This window comes from Rhinoraja longicauda, chromosome 3, assembly GCF_053455715.1.
Source record: "Rhinoraja longicauda isolate Sanriku21f chromosome 3, sRhiLon1.1, whole genome shotgun sequence".
NCBI lineage: Eukaryota > Metazoa > Chordata > Chondrichthyes > Rajiformes > Arhynchobatidae > Rhinoraja > Rhinoraja longicauda.
The window spans coordinates 73,446,350-73,461,577 of NC_135955.1; the positions used below are offsets into that span (position 1 = coordinate 73,446,350).

At 38.2% G+C, this 15,228-nt stretch overlaps 1 protein-coding gene across 7 annotated transcripts in view; it reads right to left on the bottom strand.

Moving 5' to 3' along the window:
• Positions 1–15,228, bottom strand: part of pam (peptidylglycine alpha-amidating monooxygenase) — a 154,502-nt gene that overhangs the window by 91,644 nt on the left and 47,630 nt on the right. For 5 of the 7 annotated variants that reach the window (XM_078396427.1, XM_078396422.1, XM_078396424.1 and 2 more), the window contains exons 2-4: positions 14,463–14,935; positions 13,953–14,088; positions 4,978–5,035 (exon numbers count right to left, since the gene is read on the bottom strand). In XM_078396427.1, the coding sequence (XP_078252553.1) occupies positions 4,978–5,035; positions 13,953–14,088; positions 14,463–14,554 (286 nt within the window). In that variant the 5' untranslated portion in view covers positions 14,555–14,935. The remainder of the gene's footprint in view (positions 1–4,977; positions 5,036–13,952; positions 14,089–14,462; positions 14,936–15,228) is intronic. The other 2 variants (XM_078396428.1, XM_078396426.1) reach the window with 1 other exon arrangement.

Here is a 15,228-nt window from a genome sequence, read left to right on the forward strand (position 1 = left end):
ATGAAAATGTTGGCTGTCAGGCATGAATCCGTTCATGAAAAACAACATTTATTCATTATGCAACTGAGAAAATAGAACAGGGATAGGATTTAGACAGTTCAAAATAATTCATGTGTTTTTTCTCTCGGGCACAATTCCTCTGTACAACAATGAAGAGCTATCATTAAAAATGATAAGAAAAGATTACACTGCAAGGATATTTCAGACGATTATGTGCATGTCAGGAATATCAACTATTTAATATTGAAAACAACTTGCACTGGCAGCACAATTTGTTTATTATTTTGTAAAAATAATACTAACCGAAATATATATATATGAGCTTTTGCATTGAGATTGCAATTTCAAGTTATAACTGAAATTGCAGAACTAAAGAAATAAACAGAGCTATTTTATGGTCACATTAATATAATTCAGAGGGATGGTTATATGGCTACCAGAATGGTGTGCACTATTGCGACATTACAATCTTTCAGCATCTTGAATAAACCAATTAATCAAAGGACAGTAAATATTATATTGTAAGCTTTCCCGATAGTGGATGGTGAAGGATTTACTGTCTTTACTGTCAGGCAAATAAATGGTCTGTTCAATGAAGCAGGATAAAGCATCGAGACTCAAACAGAAAATCAATATAATACAAATTGAATGCCTGCATTTTGCTTTAAGAATTTGCATTCAATGTCATAGCAGTTATAACTGTTGGATGCTCATCACGCCAGCCTATTTACTTACATCAGTTTGTGGTTGATTTAAATGCTTACTGCTGACTTAAACTCAAATCCTTATTGTGAGATACAGTCGATGCAAAGCTCAGAAATAAAGCTAATTATTTTTAAAGCAGTAGAAAGTTTGCAAGAATACAAGCAGTATCATAAAGAACCATCATTCATGAGATCTCAATAGTCCAAGTATAAAAGTCTTCAAAGATTAATGAATGATTCCAGTCTCTTCCATGCAAAGTTACACAAAGGATGTGGTGGTGTGCATTAAGTGGGTAGAACAACTGAAAGGGCCTAAACGACACATCTGATGACTGGTTTGCAGATAGATAACTCATCACCCTATTGTTTTAATGAACTGAGGCAGTTGAAAGGTCTTTGGCATTTTTTTCTTCATGGGCAGCCCCATCTGATTGAGATTCAATTGCTTCTATTCTAGAATGGGTTCTGAGATAGACGGTGGTGCAGAAGGTACTTGACAGGATGGCTGGCTTGTTCAGTTGGTCCATCCACTGTTTTAACTGTGCTCTCAGAATATTGTGGTTCTCAGTGTCTTTTCCATTTTTAGGCATGGGACAGTATTTCCCTTGAGTCAGAAAGAACTACATATTTTTAAGGGGGCTTTGAGAACATCCTCCTGGACATCGTTTTGTGTGACAGAACTCAGAGTTTTAGGTGTCTGATATCATGCACAGATGAGTTGAGCTGAAGGGTCTTTTTCCACTCTGTGTGACTCCATAACATTCCATTATTAAGGCTTTAATTGTATTCAGCTACTTCATTGACACCCCACGTAGCTGAACGCAATTAAAGCTATAATAGTGGGATGGTATAGTCACACAGAGTGGAAAAAGACCCTTTAGCCCAACTCATCCATGCCAACAAAGTGCCCATCTAAGCTATTTCTGTTTGCCAAATCTCTTTCTACAGCTCAGGCCCTCAAGTCCTAACAACATCCTTGTAAATCCTCTCAGCATCCTTCCAGATCATCTCCACTGAAGTGGGAGTTTGCTGGAGGTGTGTTGCAATATTTCAGCAAGGAAGATTGAGGAGAGGGTTGGAATAATTACTTATTTTGTTTGACCCCATTCTGCATTGGCATTTCACCCATGATGAACATGCAAAAGATAAACTGAGGCAATCAGAACGTTTTAAAGAATTTCCCACAATCTATCTTGGATGACAGTGTTGACGAATTCTGTGAGGTCAAGAAAGGCCACATACATTTATTGATGGAGACTTGAGAGTCTGTAGATGCTGGAATCTGGAGCATGGAACAGACTGCTGGAAGAACTCTGTTTATCCAGCAGTTTGTTTTTATTATTTTAGTTGATGTTGCTCCTTCTATTTTCTTAAGTAGTCATGCACTGAAGATCATGTTCTACTGAGTCTGTACTGAGACACAGTGTTCAACCACAGGCGGCAGTTATGGAGGGAACTTTTAATGATTTTCTAAGAGGCTGACAGCGAGTATGTTTGTGATAATTGCAATCAGATTGTTCTCCTTTTTAAATTTTTTACATTAAAATGTCTAGAATCCCTGAGCAAGCTATCTCCTTCCAGATAAAGGAGAGGAGGCATGAACATGTGAAAAAAGTTTTCTTCAGTTAGAAATTCAGCAGGGATACCAACTGCTCCAGATGCCTAGTTCTTTTCCAATCTTATGTATGGCATTTTCAACCTTTTATCAAGTTCAGGCTGCACTGAAACCTAACTGGAATGTGTTATGTGGAATGGAGTCAAGGAGAGTGACTTAGTTGAATTCTTTGAAGAGCTTCTTCCAAAGAACCCTGTCTTTCCCCAGATCTTTACTGAGCTCTCTTGGCTTTAAGCAGGGTGGGCCTTTGAATCTTGAGTCATGAGAGTCAAGAGTGTTTAATTGTTATATGTACTGAAAACAGAACAATGACACTCTTACTCGCAGCAACAAAACCGTCTGTAAACACTGTACTCACAGATTAGAAACAAAAAAGTTCAATAAATTAAAAAAAACATTAGTGCAAAATAAAGGCCCAAAGTCCCTAGTGCAACCAAGACAGTTTGTAGTCCATAGTTTAATTGTTGTTGTTGTGTTCAAGAGCCTAATGATTTTTGGGAACAATAATTCTTGAACTCGGAGGTCACAGTTTTAGGACGCTTATACCTTTTTCCCGATGGCAGGAGTGAAATGAGAAAGTGGCTAGGGTGATGTGAGTCTGTTGTTTTGAGACAGCACCTCCTATAGGTCCCTTCGTTTGTGGGCAGGTCAGTAGCCCTGACGGACCAGGCAGTGTCCACCCCTTTTTGTAACCTCCTTCGTCCCTGGGTGTTTGAGCTGCCGAACCAGGGGGTGATGTAAATGGCTTTGACGCTACTAAAACCACATTATGATTAACAACAGTAAGCTGCTTGACCTCCTGCACACTTTCCACCCACCATCTGTTCTCTAGTTCACAATTTGTTTCTGCTGTTTGTAGATCTGTTTTATTTTCCTCTCTGGGCTTGAAGTTTCCAACCAAAGAACACATTGTTTTTTATAGTTAACTAGCTCACAGAACTCGTGGTGAAGCTCATCAAATCAATTTGGTGCTTTCTAGTAGAAAGGTCAACAGTCTGTGTGCAGGTGATAATTGTAAAGGATCTCGGGTAAGCCAGGCACTGTTGCTCTTTGTGGCACTGTTTCGTTGTGGGGTCATTGAGGTCTTGGACATTAATTTTCTTGTGGCAACGTTTCTGTTGCCATTGCCATGACAGTTAGTGACAAAGGCTAGAGATGAAAAGGAGACTAAAGGGTGTCAGAGCACTGACAAGAAGGACCTTATCAGTGATTATCTATGGAACCACCATTAGAAGCAAAGTACGTTTCAGTCCATCAGTTCCCACATCCCTTCTCTTTGATTGGATGTACTGAATTTCCGCCGCTTTTGACATTTACCTTTTCTTGCCTTCCATCCCATCACAAACCTAGCTTATTGTTCTCATAAACTATTTCTCTACTAATAAGCTGTTTATCATTTTCTGTTCCCAATTCTGGCAATGTCATTGAACTAAAATATGAACTTTCTATTCTATACAAAAACTATCCAAATTTCTCAGCATTTACGATCATTTATTTCACTTTTCCGGTAACCACAGCATTTTACTTTTGTGTGACTTGGCTTTTACATGCTGGTATCAGTTCATATTTTCAATAAATTACAATTAAACTTCTTGTCTAATTGAGAAGGAGAAAACCAAAATGCCTTAATTAAAGAAGATTTTGCCCTTAAATTTGCAAAGGCGATTTTTAAAAATCGTATCTACAATGGGAGTTTAGGAATGTACAAAGCAACTTTAAAAAATAATACCAGTTAGAGCTCACGTAAATCTTGTGGGCACTGGCATTAAACTTGCAAGGAAGACAGGAAATTAACAAAGTGCACAAACTGTAATGCAAGTTGTACTGACTAGTTTCATTATGTTTTTTTTAATATAATACTGGACCAAGTGGACCCGTTGGGCCCATACCTCTCCTGCATTGGTGTAGCACCCTCTCCTCCACCCCCCTCCCCCTCCCCCCTCCATCCCCCTCAACCCCCTTATCCTCCCTCCTCCCCCCTCCCCATCCCTCCTTAGGAGATAGATTTAAACTTTAAAATGTGAATAACTTTAAAAATATTAACACTGATTTCAATGAAACTTCTTCCATTAGCACAAAAGGGACGACAGTGAGTAAGGTGGGCCTAAAATTGTTGCGCTATAGTGTACCGTTTTGGCTGTAGTTCAGGAACAAACAAACAAACAAACCAGAGTTTTAGTATAAGGATTTGAGAAAAGTTACAAACATCTGGTAAACATTGTTTTCAGAAATTAAAAAAAATCAGTGTTACGTTTAAACAGTCCTATATGAGATATTTGTCTAACATCATTTAGCAGAAAGCACACATTTAATTGGCTTGTTTCTTTCACTTAAAATGTGGATGAATTCACCAAAAGTGGCAAATGAGAGCTCTTTTATTACACTTAAACTCTAAACCCTGAAATATTCGACTCCAAATGCAGTGTGGATACCACTGCAGGATGGCTACTGGTAGAAATTCTTTCACTTAAGAGTCTGCAGAAGACAAACATTCAGTCCAATTGCTCCATGAAAACTGCAATTCAGCATAGATGTACAAAAGACCTTGAAAGAGTGTGCTCCAGTCACTGGAATGCACCATGTTCTTTAAAATTATTACAGGAGAGCAGACTCAAAACAGAGCTGCAATGCTTAATTCTTATTGAGACGAACACTCACCTATGTAAGATTTCTGACTTGGTGGCACTGGAACATATGTGCAAAAGTAGCTATCGGACTGTAAATGAAAGAAATAAAATATGTCTTTAGCCTTTTTAAAGATGCAACATTTAAATATAACATTTATTCTAAATTAAATCCATCACCAATTGCAAAATAGACGCATCTGAAGTTTGTTAAAAAAGATTGTAAAGATTTTTAAAAGTTAGTGCTTCCTTATGCTGCACCACAGGAATGGTGGCCTACTGTATAAAAAAAGAGAAATATAAAGTGAATTACAAACTAGAAACTACATCACTAGTGGGTTAAATGCTAGAATTCACTATAAAGGATGTAATAACAGAACACTTGAAAAGCATTAATGGGTTTGGACAAAGTCAGTGTTGGTTTATTAAAAGGAAATAATGCTTGACAACTCAACTTTGAGGCTGTAACTAGCAGAATACATAATGGAGGACAAGAGGATGGGATATATTTGAACTTTCAGAAGCTTTAAGGTCCCACAGAAGTGGTAAATGTACTAAATTAATGCTAAAGAATTGGCAGTAATAAAGTGTCGTTGATTGAGAATTGGTCAATATACAGGACATAGAAATAGGAATAAGCAGATCACAGGACATAGAAATTCACAATATACATCATTAATTTGGATGAGGATGTTAAATGTAATATCTCCAAGCTTGCAAACAATACATAGCTGCAGGGAAATGTGAGCATGGAGAGAATGCAGAGAGACTCCAGTGTGATTTTGACAAGTTGGCTGAGAAGGCAAATGCATAGCACATGCAATTTTATTTTATGTTAAATTAGCAAATTTGGTTCTAAAAACAATAATATTTTGTGCAGTTTAGGTGGCCCCATTAAAGGATGTGTTGGCTTTATAGAGGGCGAAGGTTTACCAGGATGCTGCCTGGATTAAAGGGTATAAGGTTGGCCAAACTTGGATTGTTTTTTCTGGAACTTCAGAGACATTAATAAGGTAGACAGTCAGAAGTTTTTTTCCATGGTTGAAATGTCATACAGTATGCAAAATCATAGATTTAAGGTGAGAGGGGGAATGTTTAAAAGAGATGTGTGGGACAAGCCTTTTGTTTTATGCAAAGAGTAGTAGGTGCCTGGAACACACTACCAGGATGCAGGTGGAGGCAGATACGATAGTGGAGTTTAAATGGCGTTTAGAAATGTACATGGATATACAGGGAATGGTAGGATATGTATTAAGTGGACGCAAAGGGAATTAATTTAATTTGGCATCATGTTCTGTTCAGACATCGCGGGTCGAAAGGTCTGGCCCTGTGGTGTACTATTCCATGCATGACAAATTATTAGCTGAATGGTGATTGATTGGGAAAAGGAAGGAACAAGAAGACCTGGATGTCCCAATATAGCAATTGATGAGAGATGTTCAAGTGGAGTAGTCAGTTAGGGAGGCAAATGGTATATTGGTCGTAACTGCAAAAGGGTTTGAATGCAGGGCAAGGATGTATTCTTGCAGGTAAACAGGACCGGGGAAAGACCACCCACAGATATGTGCACCATTTTGGTCTCTTTATCTGAGTGAAGATATTCTTGCTATGGAAGAAATGCAACAAAGACTCGCTAGACTGATTTCTTGCTTCGCAAGACGGGATGCATTGGGTCTATTCAGCTGAGAGCAACTGAAGTTTAAAATAATGAGAAGGGGTTTCATAGAACTGCATATCATTCTAACGGGACAAATCAGCTAGATACAAGGAGTTTGTTCCCAATAGGTAGAGATGTCACAACATCAGGATATGTAGTATGTCATTTTGAACTGTGATTTGGAGAAATTTCTTAACTCGGAAGGTGTTGAACATGTGGAATTCTCTCTTCCAAACGGCAAAGAAATAAATCATTATAGAGTCATAGAGTGTGGGCCAACTTGCCCACACTGGCCAACATGTCCCAGCTACACTAGTCCCACCTGCCTGGGTTTGATCCATATCCCTCCAAATCTGTCCTTTCCATGTGCCTGTCTGTTTCTTAAACATTGGGATAGTCCCAGCCTCAACTACCTCCTCTGGCAACGTGTTCCATACAGCCACCACCCTTTGTGTGAAATAATTACCCCTCAGATTCTTATTAAATAATCATTAAAGTTCATATATTTCTTAATTCTAAAGAGATTAAACGACATGTGGAAAAACAGGAAGAGAATGCTGAAGTGAATGTAATCACAGCAATCTTGTTGAATGGGTCAGCAGCCCCAAAGGTCCGAGTGGCCTACTCCTGGTCCTATTTTCCACATTTCTGCAGTTCACAGAACTCAAAAAGACAAATTGTCAGTACAGAACTGATTTCAGCAGCACACTCAACACAGAACCACATCTAGCCATGTCTAGACCTGCAAGAACTTTATACGTTCCTTTGAAATTGATTCAAATAAAAATGAGCCTTCTGAGCAGAGACATGAAATTCACAAAACTGAGTCATTGGGTATCACAGATTGCATGTCACTTTTGCATTAATAGCACAGAAACAGCCGAACAAAGCATAATTAGAGAGCATAGCACCCACTGCTAAAATAAATATCCTTCAGGAAAGCAGAGAAATACAGAAACAAGACCCCAGACGTGTGGGAGATGTGAATGGCAGAGGGGAAAGCAGTAGCATAACTTGAGTGGTGGAGATGGTGGCGTAAACCTGTGTACTGAAATGAAGTTGGGGAGAAGGCAGGAACGGGGTACTGATTGAGAACGATCAGCCATGATCACATTGAATGACGGTGCTGGCTCGAAGGGCCGAATGGCCTCCTCGTGCATCTATTGTCTATTGTCTATTGAGGAAAGAGAAAGAAAAGCGCAGGAGTGGGTATTACATGAAATTGGAGAATTCAATGTTCATGTTGCTGGATTATAGGCAACCCAAACAGAATACGAGGTGCTGTTCTTCCAGTTGTCTTCAATCTGGCAATGGAGGAGGCAAGGAATGGGAATGGAAAGGGGAGTTTAAATGTATAGCAAGTGGGATTCCAGCAGGCCTTGCTGCCAGTGTGTGTTCGACAATACAGTCACCTAGTCTATGCTTAGTCTTATCGATGTTGAGGAAACCACTTGGGGCGCAGCGAATGCAAAAGTCACGGTTGGAAGAGGGGCAAATAAACCTCTTCTGGAAGTGCTGCTGGTGTCCCTGGGTGGAAGTGTGAGAGGTAGTGTAAGGACAAGTGTTGCATCTTCTGCAGTTGCATGGAAAGGTGCCTGGGGAGAAGCAGGTTGGATGGGATGGAACAAGAGTACCAAGGAGTTGTGGAGTAATTGGTCTCTGCAGAAAGCGGAAAGGGTTGAGGATAGATGGATGTGACTGGTGGTGGGATCATGTTAAAGGTGGCAGAAATGGCAGAGGATGTGTTGGTGGGGTAAAAGTTGAAGGGAACTCCATCCTCGTTCCATTGGAGGTGGGGGGGGGGGGGGGGAGGAGAGGAAACAAGTTCAGAACTGCAGAACACAGAGGACAGTCAGTGAGGGCTCCATCTACAACAGCAGGGCAGAACCGACGTTTATTGAAGAAAGAGAACATCTCAGATGTCCTAGAGTGAAAGTACCCTCTTGGGACAGATGTGACAGAGACTGTGGCATTGAGAGTAAGGGATGGGGTCCTTCCAAGAGGCAGGGTGGGAGAAGGGAGAGCCAAAGTAGCTGTGGGAGTTAAATGTGTTTGTAGTAGACATCAGTAGATAGCCTGTCTGTCTTGGAGAAAGAGAGGTCAAGAAATGGGAGAGAGGTGACAAAGATAATCGAAATGAAGTTGATGGCAAAGTAGATTAGTAAAGTGAATGAAATCAATGAGTTCTGCCCAGGTGCAGGAGGCAGCCCTATGCAATCATCGATGTAGTAGAGAAAGAATTGTGAAAAGGTTGGAACGAGTGGTCAAAATAATAACAAAGCGACAGGCATAGCTGGGCCCCTTGACTTGAAGAAAGTGCAAGAAGTCAAAAGAGAAGTTGTTAATGGTGTGGACAAGTGCCACCATGCAGAGTCGTTGAGGGGAACTGATTGGGTCTCTGTTCAAGAAAGCACCAGTGGGCCCTGAAGCCCTCTTCATGGGAAATGGAAGTGTAAAGGGCTGGACATCCATAGTAAACAAGTAAATAGGGGGCGAGGAATTGGATGCTATTGAAGTGGTGATAAGCATGTGAAGTATTTCGGATGCTGGTGGGAAGGAACTGGACAAAGGGGAAAAAGATAGAATTTAGGTATTTGGGGATGGGTTTGACAGGGCAGGAATAGACAGAAACAATGGGTCTACCAAGGCAATCCCGCTAATGGATTTTGGAAGATAGAAAAAAACAGTGCTGGGTTGGGGAACTATAAAGTGGGAAGGGAGATTGCTGAAGGCAATTGGACTGGGGTGGTTTGGGAGGTGGTGATGTATTCATCAGTGGGATCATGGTCAAGGGAGTAGGTGTGAGGAGATGTTCCGCGAACTGATGCCTGGTCTCAGCACAGCAGAGATCAGTCTGATCGACTGCAATGGCATCAGAGACATTGTTTTGTAGAAACTGTGGTTCTTAACGACATAACCACAAGACTGCATATGTTATTAACAAGGTCTGATTGGCACAAATAACAATGTGCTGTTTGTAACAAAGGATTAAACTGAATGGGATTACTTTGAAGCCACTGAAAACCCAGTTGTCAGAATAAATAAATGGATTAAATCAAGGGCACCCAGCAATGGAGCACTGATAACATCATGAAACTGATCCAACAGATCAGAGAATCTATTCTAGTACACTGGCATCGTAATGTGGCACTCGGATAACATTTGTTAGTGTCCAACATTGCCAGATGAGGCATTACTACACTGGATGAATAAACTTTGTCAGCTTCTGTTCCTGTGGTAACATAGTTTCAAACCTTGATTAATTGGTGTGCTTTACTCTTGACAGCAAAGTTCCAAATTGTTCCAGATTTTGGCTTTTATTTAAAGAAAATATTAATAATTCCAAACATTACAATTTACTTCAGGCATCGATTATTTTTCTTCCCATGTCCAATTTTTCCCTTCTACATCTGTGATATTTCCTTGCCCTTGCCATCTATTTTTCATAATTGACATCAATCTATCCACCTGCTATGAGTACATGTCCTTTCTGTAAGTCAACTCCTTCCCTGAAGGGAGGACAAATCTATTTCTCCATGTGATTGAAGATGTTCTTGCACGGAACAATCTCTCCCTTTTCACCACTCACATCCTCCAAAATAAAAAGTATCATCTAAATGGGATGGGATATTTGGCATTTTTTGATCCACCTACATGGGTTCATACATCATTTATGCAACATATTTTCGACTGCATCAATTCAGTTTTATTCTCTTAACCTAAATTATGAATTTTCAGCACAGTCCACAATTTACTTATTCCATTCTTTCATTTTCGATTTATATAATCTTCTTTGGCTAACTTTAATTTAGCTTTAATCCAATTGGCTAACTTTATGTAAATCTACAACTGTGATTCAATATCAAACTAAGTGATTCACATCTCTCGAATTTACCCGTTTCCATTCTAATCACCACTCCATTATATATATTTTAAATTTTGTTTACATTCATAGCATATGAATAACTGTCATTTAAAAATTGAATAAACATTATAATAATGAAAAGAGATCCAATGGAGCTTGATTAGCCATTACTCCACCCTTTTCTTCCATCACTATTATTTTATTTGTATCACTGTCGGTTCTGATCCATCCAATTATCTAATCTTCCATTAATTCCATAACTGATTACTGCCATACATACTCAAAAGAAATCTTGGAAAAAGACAAGCACATTCCACACATTTAATTGTTTGTTACAAATGGGATGGTGAAAAGTAATTTAAGATGCTTGGTTAATGTAATAGTTGTTTTTAACAAAGAACACAGAACACGTCCACAGAACAATAAATTGGCCAACTTAACATTGTTGATATGATAAAAAATCCCGAATGCAGAAACCATCGCGCTGCCATGAGTTTAATGAATAGGCTCAAAGGAGCTCAAAGAGAAGAAAATACTCATTAGATTCCTTGAAAATGTAACAGATGGAAGACAAAGATGATTAGTAGACAAAGATAATACAGTAGATGATTAATGAATGTCAAAGACAAGGGGCAAACAGCAGAACAGCAAATAGCTAGCTTCCAAAAAGAAAGCAAAGAGTTAATGTTAGAGATCAATAAGCAGGGTCCCACAACGATGAGACCTCCATCATTGCTGTCCACAGTTTATATCCTAAATTATTGGATGGCACTATATTTTGGGTTGTGGGAAGGAAAGACTACCGACGACGCCTGTAACAAATTACAAGATGATATTATCAAACAGGCAAAATCGGCATATCATTGGCAAATTCACTCAGCAAAGACAAATAAGGATGTCAAAATGAAAAATGAGGATTGGAATCAGGTAGGCACAGTAATCTTTCAGTGAATGTGGCAACACAGATTTACAAGGCCAATTACAAAAGCAAACTCTGCATTTTTTTAAAGTCATTGTAGGTACATGTCTGAGTGGCATATCATGAAAAGGAATGCCTTGAAAAGAATGAATTAAAAAAACAAGTAGTCACAAGAAATGCAACATTATACCAATTAGGAAATAGAGAAAAGTCCTGGTCGCTTTTGAAAAGTGAAGGTTTAGAATTAACTTTCAATAAGGGTTATTTCAGATAATCAAGTGGAAGAGTGAAAAGAGTGCATTTCAGACTGGAGAAAACAAAATTGAAGGACAAAGGGAATTTTATTCAGTATTGTGAGAATTTGGACCACTATCATTGGAAATGGTTGAGACAAATATATATTCATTTAGGAGAAGACTGGAAAAACACAAACAGAAGAATCAAAGAGAAAACATGCTGATAGAGATAAATACAAGAAGTCAGGAAGAGAATTGATTACAGCATAAAGACCAGCATGGATAGATTAGGCCAGATGGAGTGTAATTTTGTACATGCTGGCCATTTTATGTAAACTGTTTATTAAATATTTATTATGGATCTATATTCTTGTTAGATGGTCTTTGGCTGTGATCCCTAAATTACAAAAAACTTTTCAAACAATTTAAGTTTACAACAGCCATTTGGATCTATTAGATTCCAAGTATCTGGTTTCTCTTAACCCTAAACACAAAAAACAAAATGAGATTACATTTTTATTTGGAAAACAAATCAACATCTATCTAATCACTTTGCAATGCAATTACAACATTAACACATTAAAGCTAATTGCATGCAGATAGATGAAGCCTCGAGTTAAGTTTTTACAACATTATATTTACATTTCCTTACTTTAGTCTAGATTTCCCTTTATGGAATACTGGTGTATGGTTTCAAGAGTGCCAAATACATATTCTTTGCATGATCCCAGATAATAAATTTTGAGAGGTTATTTTATCCAGGAGAGGCACACAGATTTGTAAAGTTCTGTTGTAATTTGATATCCACACTTTTTTTAATTTTACTGCAGTAGTTATGAGTAACCAGATTCTTAAATGTTCTATTCTAAAAGATGTTAAAAGTCACTTAAGGATTCTGCCTTGTTTACTTGATTAGAATTCAGCTTTTTGTTTTTAATGACCTCACATTTGAGCAGCTATTCTTCCAGATATCTGCAAAACCCTGCAAAATTACGAGAGCAAGCCGCATCTATGAGTCATCCTTTCTGCAGAGCAATTCCCTTTAAATTGTGCAATACTGGACCAGTTGCTGCAGTCTCTCAAGGATTTAGCACAGAATGATGTCTAAAGATCATAACTGCCTCTGAATGTGAAAAAATGAAATCAACAAAAGGCTCATGAAGAGCACATCTCTGTCAAATGTTGACGACCAAATGCCAGCATCCGTGCCAAAATGCAATATACACAAAGTCTGGTCCTATAGGCTGCAACAGAGGCAATGACAATCCAAAACTAAAGACGGAACTTCTGACTCATCTTTCATTAACAACATTTGTCCCCGACATCACTGTTGTTTGTAAAATCTAACCATTTTTCATATCTCTTCCCATGAGTTAAGACTCATTGGCCCATTGCCACAAAAACTATTATCTGATTGATGGTACGTTGGTATAGGCTTAATAACAATCTCTGAGATAAATGGTTACCATATATTGTATATAATACCATTTACAGTATGGATTTTACCAAAAGGGTTACAGATTAAAAGAAAGCCACTAAATAATTTTAGAGTCACAAAAGACTGTAGATGGTGGAATCTGGAGGTAAAAGGGCAGAGAGGTAATGTCAGTTTACAATGTGGCAATTGCCAATGATGAGCAATAAAATTATGCATGCGAAGGAAGCTAGAACAGTGCAATTGAAAAACTGGAGTAAGATGCCGGAGCAATTTGTTAAAAATTGTTTCGCGATTTCAGAAAATATGGGCAAGCAGAGGTTGGTGCGATTTAGAACATTACTGCAGAGTTTACAATGGCTCCATGTTTATTGAAGGAGACTGTGTGGGTTTAACCAGGAAAATATTGGAGTAATCAAGCCAATAGGGATTAAGACCATGGATTGGGTTTTCAACACCAGATGATAAAAGGCAGGTATAGAATAAGGCAATTAGCAGTTTTGGATTATCATTGCCATTGCTACAGGACTGAACCTGACATGCATTGCCTTCTTTATAGAGATATGGATATGTGGCATCCCAGAGTCAAGATTGTGAACAGTAAGACAGTTGCCAAGCAAAGGAATAGTCTGTGGCTAAAAACTACAAGTTCTAAAGACAGCCAAAGTTAATAGTTGACAATTTAGAGACATCGGAAGTATCAAAAGAGGTAGTGTTGATGCATCCAAAAAACACTTGGCAATTTCATTAAAATCCAACATTTAGTATTCTTCCTGTAAATTTTAGCAGACTATTACAATTAAGTGAAACAAGATTTAATTCTGCAATCTTGGATGCAAAGCACTCAAAAAAAGCATAAGGTGAACGACAATACTAATTGATATACATGAAACCAACCATCAAAGGTGTCACTCCAGGCATTCTAACTTCAAGCTTAAAGTTCGGAGAGTCTGGTGATAGCTCTGGATGACTTCTTTTGGGGCAATCTGAATTGAATGCCCATGGGCTTTGTTGATGTCTGGAGAAAAAAAAACTTTATGTGAAAAAAAAGTATTAGCATTTAAAAGAGCAAAAATGTTCCGAAAAAAATTAATTAAATCCATTCTGGGTAGATTAATAAAGTATATGTATAAATGGGTAGATTAATAAAGTATATGTATAAATGACAAATAAATGGTTCATAACTAGAAAACACTTTCCTGCCTGATAAGAGTGTCTTCAAGAAAAATTTAACTTAAAAGACAATGAAGACGTTCTTACAATTATAGTTTCCACAGCAAATTTCGAAACAGTTGTTTAAATGATTATATTGAGTACAATTGAAGCATGTTTTTTTGTTTAAAAGTGAAGAAGCACGAGCATGTGAATACATTAATTAGTAAAGCATGTCTTAATAGTCACACGTACCTTTTTAAGAGAGAGAGTGCACTCTCATGACACGTACATCTGTTTTGAAGGATTAGAAATACCAACAGTATTCTGTTAATGAAAGCAGCCATGTTCACTCTCTTGCTTTTGTTCAGATCTTGGATGAAAAACAGGGCAATTCTAATCTGCTACAAATGTGAGACTCATTCAGTAGCATGAATTCAGAGCTTGGGTATCAGCAGCACTGCAGACAAAACGATTGTCAGTTCATCGGTCTAAAAGGTGACGCACTATAAATCAGCCAAGCATATGAAGCTTCGTTGCCCTATCTATTAGTGAACAAAAAATTCTCAGCTGTTCTTCTGATCCAGATGTCTCATTCAGAGAATAGGTAACAAAACAGAGTTTTCCCCAGAGAAACAGGCCTTGTTTAAACACCAGGCTTCAGACCATCGTTCACAATCTACGAGTGCCAGCACACAGGCTAGCTTCAGTCTTCATTCAGATGGAATCTGTTAAAAGAAAAACAGATAGCGTATGACTAAAGCATTACAGCGTTAGACCTCAGCAAATCCCTGCAGAGGTTTATTATTATTTTGTTTTCAGAAGTTACAGCTCTATCATTATTTTGGAACCTGAATAGAATTAAGACACTGCCATTATATTATAAAGGATCAAGAAAATATTAATAATTCCTTCCATATAAAACCAAAGTGATATTAAAGAGATCAGTCCAGGTCATCTATAAAAAAACACATTAAACTTAAAATCAATCCTCACAAAAGAAGAATACAATTTCCCAGTA